Below are 14,053 nucleotides of genomic sequence, written 5' to 3'. Positions count from 1 at the left end.
AGGAGATCTACTGAAAATTAAAGCTTTGATCTAGGTGATAGTACTATCCTGACATGTAACTCTCAAAAGTGAGAAAAGAGATAATATATTGGCATAATAGAGTATAACCCTTGCAATTTTGGGGCAACAAGCCAGAAGAATGTGGATTTCTATCAACATGCATCAGCTGATCCTAGATAAATGAATACAGAATAAGATTTTGTATTTTGAAAAAAGAGAGAGGAAAAATGAACAAACATGAAAAAGAACAAAAATGGATGGAAGTAAACTGCAACTGACAGTGCCACGATAAACAGCCTGGATATAGAAAAGAGCAAACACAAGATGCAATGCTTAGGAAACAGGGAAAAAGCACTCTGAAGTCTTTGATTGCTATCAACTGTGGAGTGCATAAAAATGCTTACAGAGATTTTGCATCTATTAATTGTCCTTCCCTACGCAGAAAGTGAAACTTGAATTTACTTATGGAATATAAGAAGATCAAATTCATTGAAGTCAGAGCAAAAATACTACTCTGCAAAGTGAGCAAGTTAGGCTGCAAGACAGATTCATTTTGCAGACAGTGCATGTGAGAAACAGCTCAGGGAAGCTTACAAATTCTGCTAGTTCAGTCAAATCAACATGTCTGAAAAGAGACACAGCCCAATCACACTGAAAGCTAGTTTAAAAACCAAAGTGAAAAAAGGTAAGAGAATCATGGAGTCACGCATATCCTGAATTGAAAAGGATCCACAAGATCACTGAGTCCAGCTCTTGTCCCAGCACAGGACTGCCCCATGAGCCAACACAAGGTGGAAGCTACAGCAAAAGCTACCATTCAGTGAGTAAACAATGAGGAAAAGTACTTAAGTCAGCAAAGTACATCTGCCTACACAACAGCCAAGCAGAGGAATGCAAGTGAAACAATGCAAGCAGGGAAAAGGGCAGGGAGGACCAGATTCAATACTTCAGTCAAAATGGAAATTATGGGCAATATGACATTTTGCATAACAATGTTGATGTCAGAAACCTATGAAACCAAATGACATATCACAGACTGAGCAATTATCTGCCAAGCACCATGGTATCCAGCATTCAGCCAGCACAGCAGGACTGCTGGCTCTGCAGAATTATGAGCATCATTCTCTGTGCATGTGACAGTCATTTTTGACTGAAGAACTCCTGCATTGCTGGTAATAAATTTCTACTTCTTGTGGAAGGCCCTATACCAGTATCTTACACAGCCTTTTCCTCCATGAAAGGTTAATCATCGATTCTTCTTTTGACATGCATAATGAAAAGCCATTATGTTCTTTATCTGAAAACCTAACTAGTATTTTTTGATACTAAAAGGATCAACACCTGGACTAAACTGAAGTCACAAAGCTGTTTACTAAGAAATTAAGCACTTTACAATAAGACAGTCTGACACATTAAGAGCCTAGAATTTCCATTATATGTAAAGATAGGGTGCTGTAGAAAAAATACACTGGGAGGAAAGCATCTAGCAATGGTGCACAAAATAAAATACCAAAATGGATCTGTCCATTTCTTGCCTCATTTTCACTACATTTCCCAGTGGTCCAAGACAGCCGATTGTGAGAAGTAGTACTCTTACTGCAGAAACATTTTAGTTAATCTTTAAGATAATCAGTTATATGAAGGGTTCCTGTGCTCTGGATTTCTTAAGTGAAAAACATCTGACAGCAAAACTAAGACAACTTATGTAATGACGAACAATTGAACAATTTTGAACAATTGAACAAAATTGAACAATTTTTCTGCTAAGTATAATGCATACACTTGATTGAGTAGGCAGTGAGATAGACTGAGAACTGACTGAATGGCAGATCCCAGCAGGCTGTAATCAGTGGCACAGGCTGTATTTGGAGGCCCATCACTAGTGGTGTCCCCCAAGGTACAATACTGGCCCCCAATATTGTTTAACTTACTCATCGATGACTTGGATGAAGGGGTAAATGCCTCCTCAGCAAGTTCACTGGCAACACAAAACTGGGACAAGTGGCTGATACACCAGAGCCTGTGCAGCCCTTCAGAAGGACCCTGAGAGGTGGGAGAGACAGGCAGGGTCCTGCATTTGGGGAGGAATAACTCCAGGCAGCACAGGCTGGGGGCTGACCTACTGGGAAGCAGCTCTGCAGAGAAGGACATGGGATCCTGGTGGACAATGAGCTGTCCACAAGCCAGCAGTGCCCTCAGTATTCTGGAAGCATTACAAAGAGAATTCTAGCAGGTTGGGGGAGGTGCTCCTGCCTCTCTGCTGTGCCCTGGTGAGGCTACTGGTGGAGTGCTGTATTCAGTTCTGGCTCCTTGGTACAAGAGAGAAATGGAGCTTCTAGAGATGGTCCAGTGGAGGGCAACAAAGATGACTGAGGGCCTGGAGAATCTCTCTTAGGAGGACAGGCTGAGGGAGGTGCACCTGTTCAGCCTTGAGAAAAGGCAACTGAAAGGAGACCTCATCAATTTCTATAGCACCTAAGTACCTAAAGGGAGAATGTCAAGAGGATGTAGCCAGGCTCTTCTTGGTGGTGCCAGGCAATAAGACAAGAGGCAATGGGCAGATACTGAGGCACAGGAAATTCCACCTGAATGTGAGGAAGAACTTCACTATGCAGTGGCTGAGCACTGGACCAGATTGCCCGGAGAGGGTGTGGAGTCTTCCTCCCTGGAAAACTGCTTGAATGCAATCCTGTGCCATATGCTCAAGGATGACCCTGTTTGAGCAGGAAGCTTGGACCAGATCCCTTCCAACCTTACCATTTTGTGATTCTGGGATATACTTTAAAAATACTTTAAAATAAAAATAAAAAACCAGTAATTGTTAAATAGCTAGTTTATATTTTATAGTAAATTCTTAGTATTTTTAAAAACAGAGATATAATTCTAAGTATTGATGAGTTCACTTTTAAAAAAAATCTTGGATTTTAGGAAGATTTTAATCTCCTTAAATTTTGTTTTTTAAAAGAAGATAAACACTGAGTATTCAGCTGCTGAAGAATGCCATCTCTGTATCATCATCATCAATGAAATTGTGCTGACTTACCCCAGTTGTACACCTGTAGTGATATTTAATTTTAGTCCATTAAAGGAATTTATTTATTCTTTGTATCTCGCTTCTAAATTAAATTAGTCATTGTCACTTTCATCTGTCTCTAGCTAGCATTTTTCGATGTCATATATTCTTCTCAGGCCAATGGGCCATCTCAGTCAAAAAATAAAAAAAACCCTCTATTTGATTTTAGTAGCAACTAGCTTAGAAAAAATAAGACAAATTAAAACACACTAGAGAAATATTGCTTCTGGTCTTCTTGTCTGTAGAAGCTGTATTTATATTTTGAGGAGGGAGGAATTGCCCTAATGCTATCTTTTGAAGATAATTAAAAAATATTCACATGCTTGTGTCTTAAGCTCTCTTTGCAATGAATTTTTATGGATGACTTATGACTCTTTAAAAATGCAATTGTAATGCAAGTACAGACACACGACTATAATTCTACCCAGAGTTTCTTATACTGGGGAATGACTGCTCTTGATAACTGCTTTATTAAGTTTTACAGCATATGACCATGCTATGTGAAGCATAGAATTATATTTTCATTTCCTCCTAAAAGAAAATATAAAAAAATCCTTTTATTTGCTTCAGTACTTACTTTTCACCATAAAACCTTTCAAAGAATTTTTCTTTCCAAGGTTCCGTTTTCTTTTCCTTTTCAATCTCTTGTCTGATGCGCAACTGCATTTCTGGTGTAAATTCTCCTAAAAAACAAATACTAACATATTGAATAAAAGTTGTCAAGGATTAATTTAATATGGATAATTATAAATTTCAAATAAAATTAATTTCAAATAAAATTATGATGTACAGTGATTTCTGATACAATCATCCAACAATGCCAAATTAAATTAATGAAAACCAAAAGGGAAAGTGATGTAGAAAGATTTAATTTACCATATACCATCAGTATTTCAAAGGTATATTGGCAGGGTTTAGTTGCATGCATTCATGTTTCCAATGCTGACAGTGATGAAAATACTTGGTTTTTTTTAACTGTCAAAATAAGCTGCCACAGCAAGCTGCAAAAATGTACTCTAAATTCAAAATGGAATCAGCAATTTCTCTATTGCTGAATTACTGGTCTATTACAGTTTCTATTCTAAAAGTATTTCTCAAATGTAGAAAAAGAGACACTCTTCATATAAACAATTAACCTCGGGCAGACCTGAGAGCAAGCAGAGAGTTACCTTCTGCCAGGCGCTGTTTCCACCCCTGCGCTGCATATGCGAAGAACTCGTTATTTAGAGCGGAGCTACTGAGGCGCAAAACTCCATCGCTCCCCATCTAGAAAATAAGTCGATGGTAGCAGAAGACAGTGTCACAAACAGCGTCAGCTGAGATCACATCAAAACAGTTTCAATTAGGGGAAATGGGGGAAGTGTAGGCAGTGGGAAGAACAGAAAATGACTGTTACTAAAACAGCATTTTCATGCTAGTCATTACTGTAAATGGGAATGAACCAATCCAGCATCAATGTGCTCTCTTCAGTCATAAGTGTTACTGATGATAACTCAGTTCACAACTGATTGAGGTGCTTTAATCACAGCCCTGTCTTGAGACTATGTCTAGAGGCATTGTACGCAATCAAAAATCAAGATCATTATTGTACTTGTGCATCTACCTATAATATGGTACAAAACAAATTAATTAAATGCAATGAAGACAGTAACTTTGGTGTTTCAAAATGAACCCAATACTCATGCTAGCTATTAAGCTGTATTGGCTAAAGAGTGGGTGACAGGCATTTCTTAACAAAATAACTGATATAAACTCATCAGTGAAGCTGAAAACAGCTCTACTCATAATTTTATAGGCATAAAAAGTAAAATCTGTGGAAGAACATCAGGATTATTTGTATTTTCTACATCTGTCAAATATGCAATGATAACACAACACTGAAAGTCTTAATCACAGTATTTTCCACAATAATTTTTAAAAGCAATTCAACTATTGAGTTGTCTTTTACCACAAAACTTAATGTATATTTTCAGGCTTGTGAGGATATTTCTGTTTCTAAAAGAATTCTAATAATTGAAATAAGTAATTATATGAAACAAATTAGCAGTGGGTATCACCTCTAGCAAAATAAATAGACAGTAAAAAACCCCAGAAAATTAAAAAGAAAGGAAACAGCAGTAGAGGTAATGTTGCTAGAACAAGCACTCTCACTATTTTACATCATTCCAAGTAAGTGATAAATGTTTGACAACACTATTTGTAATCTAGCAGTAAAATCCAGCACTTTTCCAGCATATTAACAGATGTTTTAGCTAAGTAATATCCCTAGTTCTCAGTGCCTGTTTCAAACAAGTGTCAGAAAGACACAGGCATGCCAGAAACATTGAATGATATTTCCATGCAGTTACCTCATGGAGCTCTATATTTCACTGACAATAGAGGCCCTATTTCAAGAAGTCCTTGTTAATTTACTCGTTGCCTAGCTGACATCCCGTCCCACAATAATCTCCGAGGAGTAAACCAGAAAGATGTGAAGAAGTAACCAGAGAAATAGCAATTGGCATGGACTCTGAAAAACAGGCATTGCTAGAGGCATTTGATTACAGTAAGAAAATATGTGTGTGGTACAGAGTTCCTCAGCAGGACATGAACTTACAGAGCTGCTGCCTGTGCTTTCCTGCTATATGGCATTGTTTTGCCAACATGTCAGAGAAGTTGGGTTTAAGTGGGCTGGATATGTAATGTTTCTGTACATCTCATGATGTGGGTTATGGAACATATGCATATTAATTATAGGTAGGCTATGACTAATACTGAAACTACAGGAAAACTGGAAAGAAACAGGGAAACATGCAGCAGAAGCAGCAAGATAATAAAACCAGTGAAGTGAGAAAGGCATGCATTTATTGTATAAATCAAACTACTATGACACATTATTTTCTTCCTGCACAAATGAATTTTGCCAGAAATACTTAAATTGCACAATTAATACATAAAAGAGGGACTTTTAAATAGCAGTCCCTCCTGCACCTGAACAAACAAACCACTATATAGTCAAAACCAGCACTTACACAATTTTCTAGAAAGGTCAGATGCAAAGTCACAAAGAAAAGAATCACAACTTACTAAACAAACAACTCTTTGTTCCTCTAAGAAAGGTGTTGAAGCTACCTTAAGTTTCAACATAAAAGGAGATGAAATGTAAACACTCACTTGCCAACTTACATTCTACTCCAATCTTCATTAAATTAAAGATTTTTTTTCTCTAAGCCTGGCAATGTTTTGCAAAAAAACAGTAATAATACAAACATTAAATTCTAATAATATTTAACCACATTTAACTGCAGGCTGTGTCTTAAAGGTATGGACCTCCTGAAACTCCATGGCTCAGCTGTTGACAAACAGTGTAGCCATATCACCAGCCAGATGAAAAGATCTCATAGGAAAGTAATGATTTGTGGACAATAACTTTCTGTTAAATGAGCAAAATTATCCAACTTATTCTAAGGTCACACCTCTATTAGATTTCATGCAAAGTTGGAATGTACCATAATAGGTGGAAAGAGATTGCCACTTGTCAGCAGCAATCCACTATCAAATTGCATTAAACATAATTTGAAACTGCAGCCAAGTGTGATTGAGCTATTTCACCAGACTGCATAAATGAAGAGCATTATAAAGACTGCCAAGTTCTATTACCATGTGAATACAAGAAGAACAGTATTAGCTTCATTGTAACCCTGTTGTTGTAAGGCCAGGAGAAAATGAAGCCTTGCAGGAAGAGTTACCCCACCTTTTATTTTTGTTGGCTAATATACTTCAGAAAAAAAGTGCCAAGTTTTTGGGTGCAAATCTCGTAACAAAGTTTCAAAAAGAAACTGAACCCCAAGCTAAATGCTAGGAAAAGGTCCAAACAAATTCAAATGTGATCTAGTTCACCTGAGAAAAAAGCACAGGCTGGAACTTCAGAACAGAAAGCAAATGACAGTTAGCAAGGTCATGGGTAAAGGTGATTAGTTCTTGTGGACCAGAAAAAAATGCCAAGTAGTAAGTATCTGTAAAACAAAAAAAGGAAGGGGAAACAAACTCCCAAAAGAATAGCAAAAAGGGAGAATTATATTGATTACCTAAGAAGAAAAATATTATAGGTCAACTAACAATGGAGTAACAGTATCCACTTGTAAACTGTATAAAAAACCAGACGCATACTTCATTGACCACTTTAAGTATGAACTGAAGCAGCTTACAAATACTGGGGAACTATGTCCAAAAGATTGAAAAGATGATGTTAAAGGTGCTTAGGTTAAGAAATGTAAGAACAACAAACTAAACATGAAGTCACTGACTGACTGAATGGTAGTCATTGCCACTGATGAACTGGAAGAGAAGAGCCTTTCCAGAGACCCATGTTCACACGTCTACATAATTCATGGAAGATTTATGTAGCTAGGACAACCAAAATCTAAACACAAGAGCATCTAATGATACAGAAGGTGGAAACATACTAATGAATTAGAGGAGAAGCTTACAATGATATATTTTAACATGACATGAAAGAATCATTTCAGGCTTAAACATTATAGAGGGATGTATGAAAGTAGACATCATAATCCAGATGTGGTACACATTTGGACACTAATGCTAAAAATGGAAGAAATAAAGAGTTGCGCAGCCCCAGTGACTTCACCCAACTTGCTTAGGAATTTGAGATCAAAGAAAACATTTGCTGTGAATGGAACAGGAAGGATTTATTCAACCAGAAAAAGCTCAAAGAGAAAAGGGTGAGGACAAAAACGTTAAAGAAACTCATAATGGCCAAAGAGATAAAGCAAATGAAACAGAAATTTTGAAAATGTTCTAGAAAGAATAAAGCACTATGCAGAAAGCAGATACCGCCACCCAAACTAACAAAAAGTTCAATCATTTAGCCATTTTCAGTTCATTTAAAGATTTCTACACAGTGAAAAACAGTTTGAACAAGTTAGAACAGACAAAACCCGAGTAATTTTATGTCTAGTTGTTTTGAAAGAGTCCATCAGAAACAACAAAACTAAAATGGATGTTTTATGTTTTTTCTCAATACCCTAGTCATGTGAAATCAGGCTAACATCTTCTATGCTCTGTTAAACTTTGAAGGACTAAGAGGTCATCCTGTTATAATGTTAGCTAACAACCTCCACTGAAATATTTTCTTACTTCACTTGGAGAATGCATTTTCACCTGAATCAACAAGTGGAAATTTTGAAGCCATGGAGTGTATTCACTTCTCTAAGCTCTGATGATAGAGACAGTGCAATTAACCACCAGCTTTAAATTAGAATTTGGAGAAACACGCCAATAAAGCAGTTCTTAAATACACTGTTAATTTTTATGGTATTTAAAAAATGCCATCCAACAGAGACAGTGTGTAAATGACCTGGAACAACAAATATTTCTTGGAAAGTTTATGTTTCATTGTGTTGGGCTTTAAATTTCTGAGTTTTTCTGATCAAGCACAATGCTAGAATTATGTTTTCTAATTAATACTTTCATGCACGCACAATTCACAATGGCGTTTGAAAGTTCCTCTTTTTATTGAAAGCAAACAAAAAACCACCCAACCCCAAAACATGTCTGTTAAAACCCAGCATCAATTTGCATTACAAAGTAAATGTCAAACACTCTTATCAGAATGAACTGAGTAACCTTTCTAGAACAACTACTTCAATTATTTTCCTCCAAATTCCACTGAAAATTCTCTTCTGAAAATAAGGCAGGGTTTATTTTTTTAGCTCAACCTGAAGATGCACATTGGTGTTTTAGTAAGTATGCAGCAATTGCTGCCTAAGTGTATACTGGTAGGTTATCTGATTTTGGCTAGAATCTTGAAAGACAAGGAATTGGCCAGCCAATCTATTATTTCTATATATTTTTCAAATGACTCAAAATTCTCTTAATGTATTTATAAAATTTCTAATGACCCACTGTACACAGTTCTTGTGTAGTATACAATATTTCTTACATGGAAATTCACATCTGTGAATATCATGCCATTTGACTAGAATCATAGAATAGTTTGAGTTGGAAGGTGATCTTTTAAAGGTCACCTAGTCCAACCCCTCTGCAATAAGCAGGGACACAGTGAACTATCAGAGGGACACATTCACCATCATGTGTCTCAGAGCCTCATCCAAACTGGCCTTGAAAACTTCCAGCATGAGGCACCCACCACCTCCATGGGGAATGTGTTCCAGGTTTCTTCATACAAACCTTTCTTCCTTATATCTAATCTGAATCAGCCCTCTTCCAGTTTAAAACCATTACCTCTCAGTCCCACAGCAACATATCCTGCAAAGAAGTTTTCCCCCATCTTTTTCATAGCCCAGCCATTCCAATCCTCTCAGCCTTACAACAAAAATACCAAACAAAACCAAAACCAACCAACCAAAAATACAAATATAAAAGCAATCAAAAAAATCAACAAAGGAAATGAAGATTCATCTAAATGAAGGGTCTAGTATCACTCATTTTTTATACCCTTTCTAAAAATTGCTACTATCTCTATATTTTATCAATGGGAAGAACAATAATTTACATACTTTCCCAAAGGTACATAAAAGAAATTATCTACAAAAGATGGAAGATATGAGAAAATACATTTTGATGCTTTTGCATTAAAGATTCCAAAATATTACAAATGAAAAATTTAGGAGCATTTATATAATACACAGGAAACACAACATTGTATTTATGTGTGCAAAGAGACACCACTGCTGTTTTGTAACACGAATCTGTAACAAATTTGATTCTCTAGCGCTGGGCACCAGCATTCCACTGACCTGTGATTATTGTACAGTGCAGATGGAGCATCTGAAGATACAGCAACTTTAGTGACTGACATTCTGAAGGCAGACACTTTAGAGAGCTTTATGCTCAAGTATTGACTTGACCTACATCATCTGAAATGAGGGGATGAGGGCAACAGAGACTGTGTGATGAACCTCAGGAAGGTGTTGGTAGGCATGATACCAGCAAAACCTACCATTTTTACTGTTCATGATGTCCCTCCACTTTCACCCTAAAAATATACCCAGACATGACACTGAGAGGATCAGAAGTGACAAGGAGGCTGTAGAAATCATCATGGAACCTAGGGATTTGTTGATATTTTTATCAGCAGTGATAGACATATACTGATAATGAAGTGGTGGTTTAATAAATCCTAAAGGCATAATGGTTTTGTCATCTTCAACACATGGTGATGCCCCAAGAAGGTTTAGGGATATGACAAAAGGTTAAGCAGTGACTGAAAACAGCCCTTGTGGAGAAAAGGAACATGGTCTATAGACAGACTTGCTTGTTTCTTCAGAATTTGAATGCTGTATTTATATACACAGCCCAATAGTATGGGCAAATCAAATTCATATAAATCCTGTTCTGTGATCCACTGCCAAAATAAATTTATTTATAAAAGGAGGGGTTAAAGAAGAGGATAATGTGATGGAAGTGGTACATTTATTTCAGTCTTTGATGGTTGAACACTAGTGCAAGAACTGCAAATGGTATGTAGGAGGACTTGGAAGATTTAGCTGACAATTGACATTTTTGACTTAAGTGGCAAAAAGATGATCTGATAATTCATGACTGATAGTAATATAAAAGATTAGGCTTGTTTGTGAAAAAAGAAGAAAAGAAAGAAATGACAAAAGAATTTTTAAAATATTATTTAAGTAGGCATACTTCCCTAAATGCAGAATTAGTTGGAAGAATCCCGAAGAACATGGTGCTAGTGAAAAAGGAGTTAAAAAAAAAACTGTCACAGTTCTTTAAATAAACAATGCTGACCACATGAAGTGCAAAGCCTCCTGCAAAGGAGTAATGGGGATTGTACAATAAGACCACATTGTCTTAGTTAGGATCTCACTGTTGATCTCACAGCATGTAGGGAATGGAAACGAGGTCAACTTAGTAAGGAAGAATACCACAGCAGAACATGGTATAATGGGCCAAAATTAGACACAGTTGGAAAGGGACACATCAAACTCCAGAAGAAATAATTGTGTAAGTACATTAAAAGCAAGAAGAGGATGAAAGAAAAAGTACACTGTGCAACACTGGGGGAATACTAGAGGAATACAGAGACAAAGTTAATATTAAAACTTCCTCTTTCTTTGTATGAATCTTCACCACAATTCTACTGGATTGAGGTGCTTAATACAATTAATTCCAGCAACAAAAGGTAAAAGGGTCAGAACTGACTCTTTGAACAGGTAAGGAGCTCAACAAATATTACTAAAATGCATTCAAATCATCGTAGTGTAGCCTGTTAAATGTCCAGATACAAATCTATTTCAGAACTGTTAAAAGATGGATTTTGAAGAAATGATGAGTACAAACTTATACATGCTAGTTATACATATATAGCACATATGTATCACCTGTATGTAAAGAAGGGAATAGGAACAGCTAAGGACTTACAGACTTAGCCAGCTGCAGAACTCCATGGCCTATGCACAGACAACCCATTCTTTTTTGTGATACTCTAGGCTGTCCTAAGATACTCATGTGGACATATTCTGAGCAGACACAACCCAGAATCTATGGGACTTTAAAGATTTTGAAGAAGTTAGGTGCTAGCCTCTCAGCTGACCCAAGAAACATGTGTTTAAATACCTTGCTTCTTCCCTCTGTCTTCATGCTTTGGAAAATATGTGCAATGGTTAAAGCACAAGATAGAATCATAGGATCATTTTGGTTGGTAAAGATCTGTAACACCATTGAGTCCAACCATTAACCAGCACTGCCAAGTCCATGTAAGGTATCACACTATACACTACTGCCTGAAAATTAACCAGGAGTTGAGCAACAGCCAATGTAGATTTGTCAAGAGTAGGTTACATCAGATCAGTTTATTTTCTCATAAATGGCCTTGTGATAGAAGAGAAGCAGCACAAGTTGTGTATCTTGATCATAACTATGCAGAGTTGCTTAAGATTTTCTCAAGCAATGCCAGGATATATAAATTGGAATTAGGTCACCAAAGAACTACGCAGAACTCTACTTAGGGAACTATTGTTTATTTATTATCAACTGGGAGTCTGTGTATTCAGAGGCATGATAAAAAGAAGGAAGTAATTTGAAAATACTATCAGTCAGAGAGCATGTACAGAGAGATCAGAATTCTCTTGATGGTTTTGTGAATTTCTTTGGAAACAACAGGGATAAGCAGGGCATTGCAACAGTGGCAAATACGAAGTTTGACACTCTTTTATAACACAGAACTGGAACAATGCAAAATGAGGAAATTAAGCGGCTATGCAATGGTTCTGTAGAAAAGTACTTGTATTGATGGACTGTTCACAACTGAATATAAGTCAACCATGCAAGTGCAAAGAAGGTGAGCACAACTATCTGAGTTAGAAACCGGAGTACTGTGCAAAAGCAGAGAAATTAGTTTTGCTCTCCTTGGTGCTACTTACCAGTTGAGCTGGAGCAATATATTCAATTCTGACTGATGCAACTCAGAACCCATACAAAATGCAAAGGAGATAAATAAGGCTAAGAACAGACTTAAGGCACTAGGTCTACAAAGACTGCATTATTATGGGCTGTTTCTCAAGAAAAAGAAACAGGAACACAGCAATCTCCACACTCTACATGCAGATGCCAAAAAGAACAAAGAGTACCAGTCAGAATTGCAACAAGAGAGATTCAGATCAGACCCGGAGGAAAAAGCTTTCTATCAGTGAAAACAATGAAGCACTAGATTTCTTTGGGAGAGGCTGTGAATTCTCCACCACTGAACAGCCAAAAAAACTTTTAGCCAATACAAAAGAAAAGCAGATGCTGATTTTGCCTTAGTATAAAGTAGATAAATTTTCCTTTTTTGCCATGTCTACTTCAAGATGGTGTACCAAATTGCCATCTAACACAAGATCATTAAAAAGAAAACAAAAAGTGCTCTTGCAGATATTTAACTCCTGACCAATTGTCAATCTCCAATTTCAAAGAAAGGTGCTTAAGACTCAGTCCTTGCATTCTGGCTTCCAGGCTTCTAACCTTTTATTGCCCTTCCAGTGGAGTCACTCTATGCAGTCTAACACAACTGACCACAGCTCATGATTCATATCTGAAAGAGCCCCTCATTTGGACAGTGACCTTTGGAAACACTGTGATTTCATAAGATAATAGCTTAGTTCGCCTGCATGCAATTAGAACCTTAGACTACACTCAGTTTCTGGAGCCATCATTCTCAAAGACAAAGCCATTGTATCTGTTACCAGTAATGCTTCATGATGGTTGGAAGGACCCTTACTTATTCATTAACAACTTTTTTACTAGCAGTTGATAGCCTGAGCCATGTTAAAAGCCAAGGTAGATACTTTCTCCCTTGAGGCTGAGTGTGACAACCCTTTGGAAGAGAGTTCTCATTAAGCCCAAGAGACAGAAACTCTCATTGGCGAATACTGAATGGCTGCAGAGACTAGTATTACAAGGCCATATACTTTGTCCATACCGATATTTTAGTATGAGGTACTAAAAAGTAAAACAGAACTTATTACTATGTGTGCTCCTGTTAGTCTCTGGACTGCTCGTGTTCTGACTGACATATTCTTCAGAAACTAACAAGACCTGCTTGCACTTATAAAAGCCTAAATTCTCTACAAGAATGCAAAATAATCATTATCCTGTTCACTACTTTGGCTAATGACCTGGGAACCAATTATGTCAAGGAGTTATCCACAGCTAGAGCTGTCCTTGTTAAATAATACATGGCAATTATAAAACTTAACTTCTATCCATCTGCAAAATACTTTTAAGTGAACTCGCATGTATTTCTAGTATGAAAATAATTGAGTAAGTTTCTCCATTTCCTATAGAATACTGCTGACTGTTCAAGTATGCCATTACCTATCTAAAAGTCATTTTTCCACTTATACAACTACTATTCAAAAGAGATTGTGATAAATGGGACCAAACTTAAAGGATGCTTTAACAGTTGGCATGTCTGTAATAGAGAATGAGTGTGAATACACTTGGGTCAAAAGGAAAAGCAGCTGT

General features: G+C 36.9%; 1 protein-coding gene across 1 annotated transcript in view; it reads right to left on the bottom strand.

Moving 5' to 3' along the window:
* The window catches only part of ASXL3 (ASXL transcriptional regulator 3), a 283,448-nt gene that overhangs the window by 15,055 nt on the left and 254,340 nt on the right, over nt 1–14,053 (bottom strand). Inside the window, exons 11-12 of the mRNA XM_039704252.1 lie at nt 4,243–4,339; nt 3,651–3,756 (exon numbers count right to left, since the gene is read on the bottom strand). Coding sequence (XP_039560186.1) covers nt 3,651–3,756; nt 4,243–4,339 — 203 coding nt within the window. The remainder of the gene's footprint in view (nt 1–3,650; nt 3,757–4,242; nt 4,340–14,053) is intronic.

The sequence above is a fragment of the Passer montanus genome, unplaced genomic scaffold (genome assembly GCF_014805655.1).
Source record: "Passer montanus isolate IOZ18808 unplaced genomic scaffold, ASM1480565v1 scaffold170, whole genome shotgun sequence".
Taxonomy (NCBI): domain Eukaryota; kingdom Metazoa; phylum Chordata; class Aves; order Passeriformes; family Passeridae; genus Passer; species Passer montanus.
This window is presented reverse-complemented; position numbering and strand designations above follow the sequence as displayed.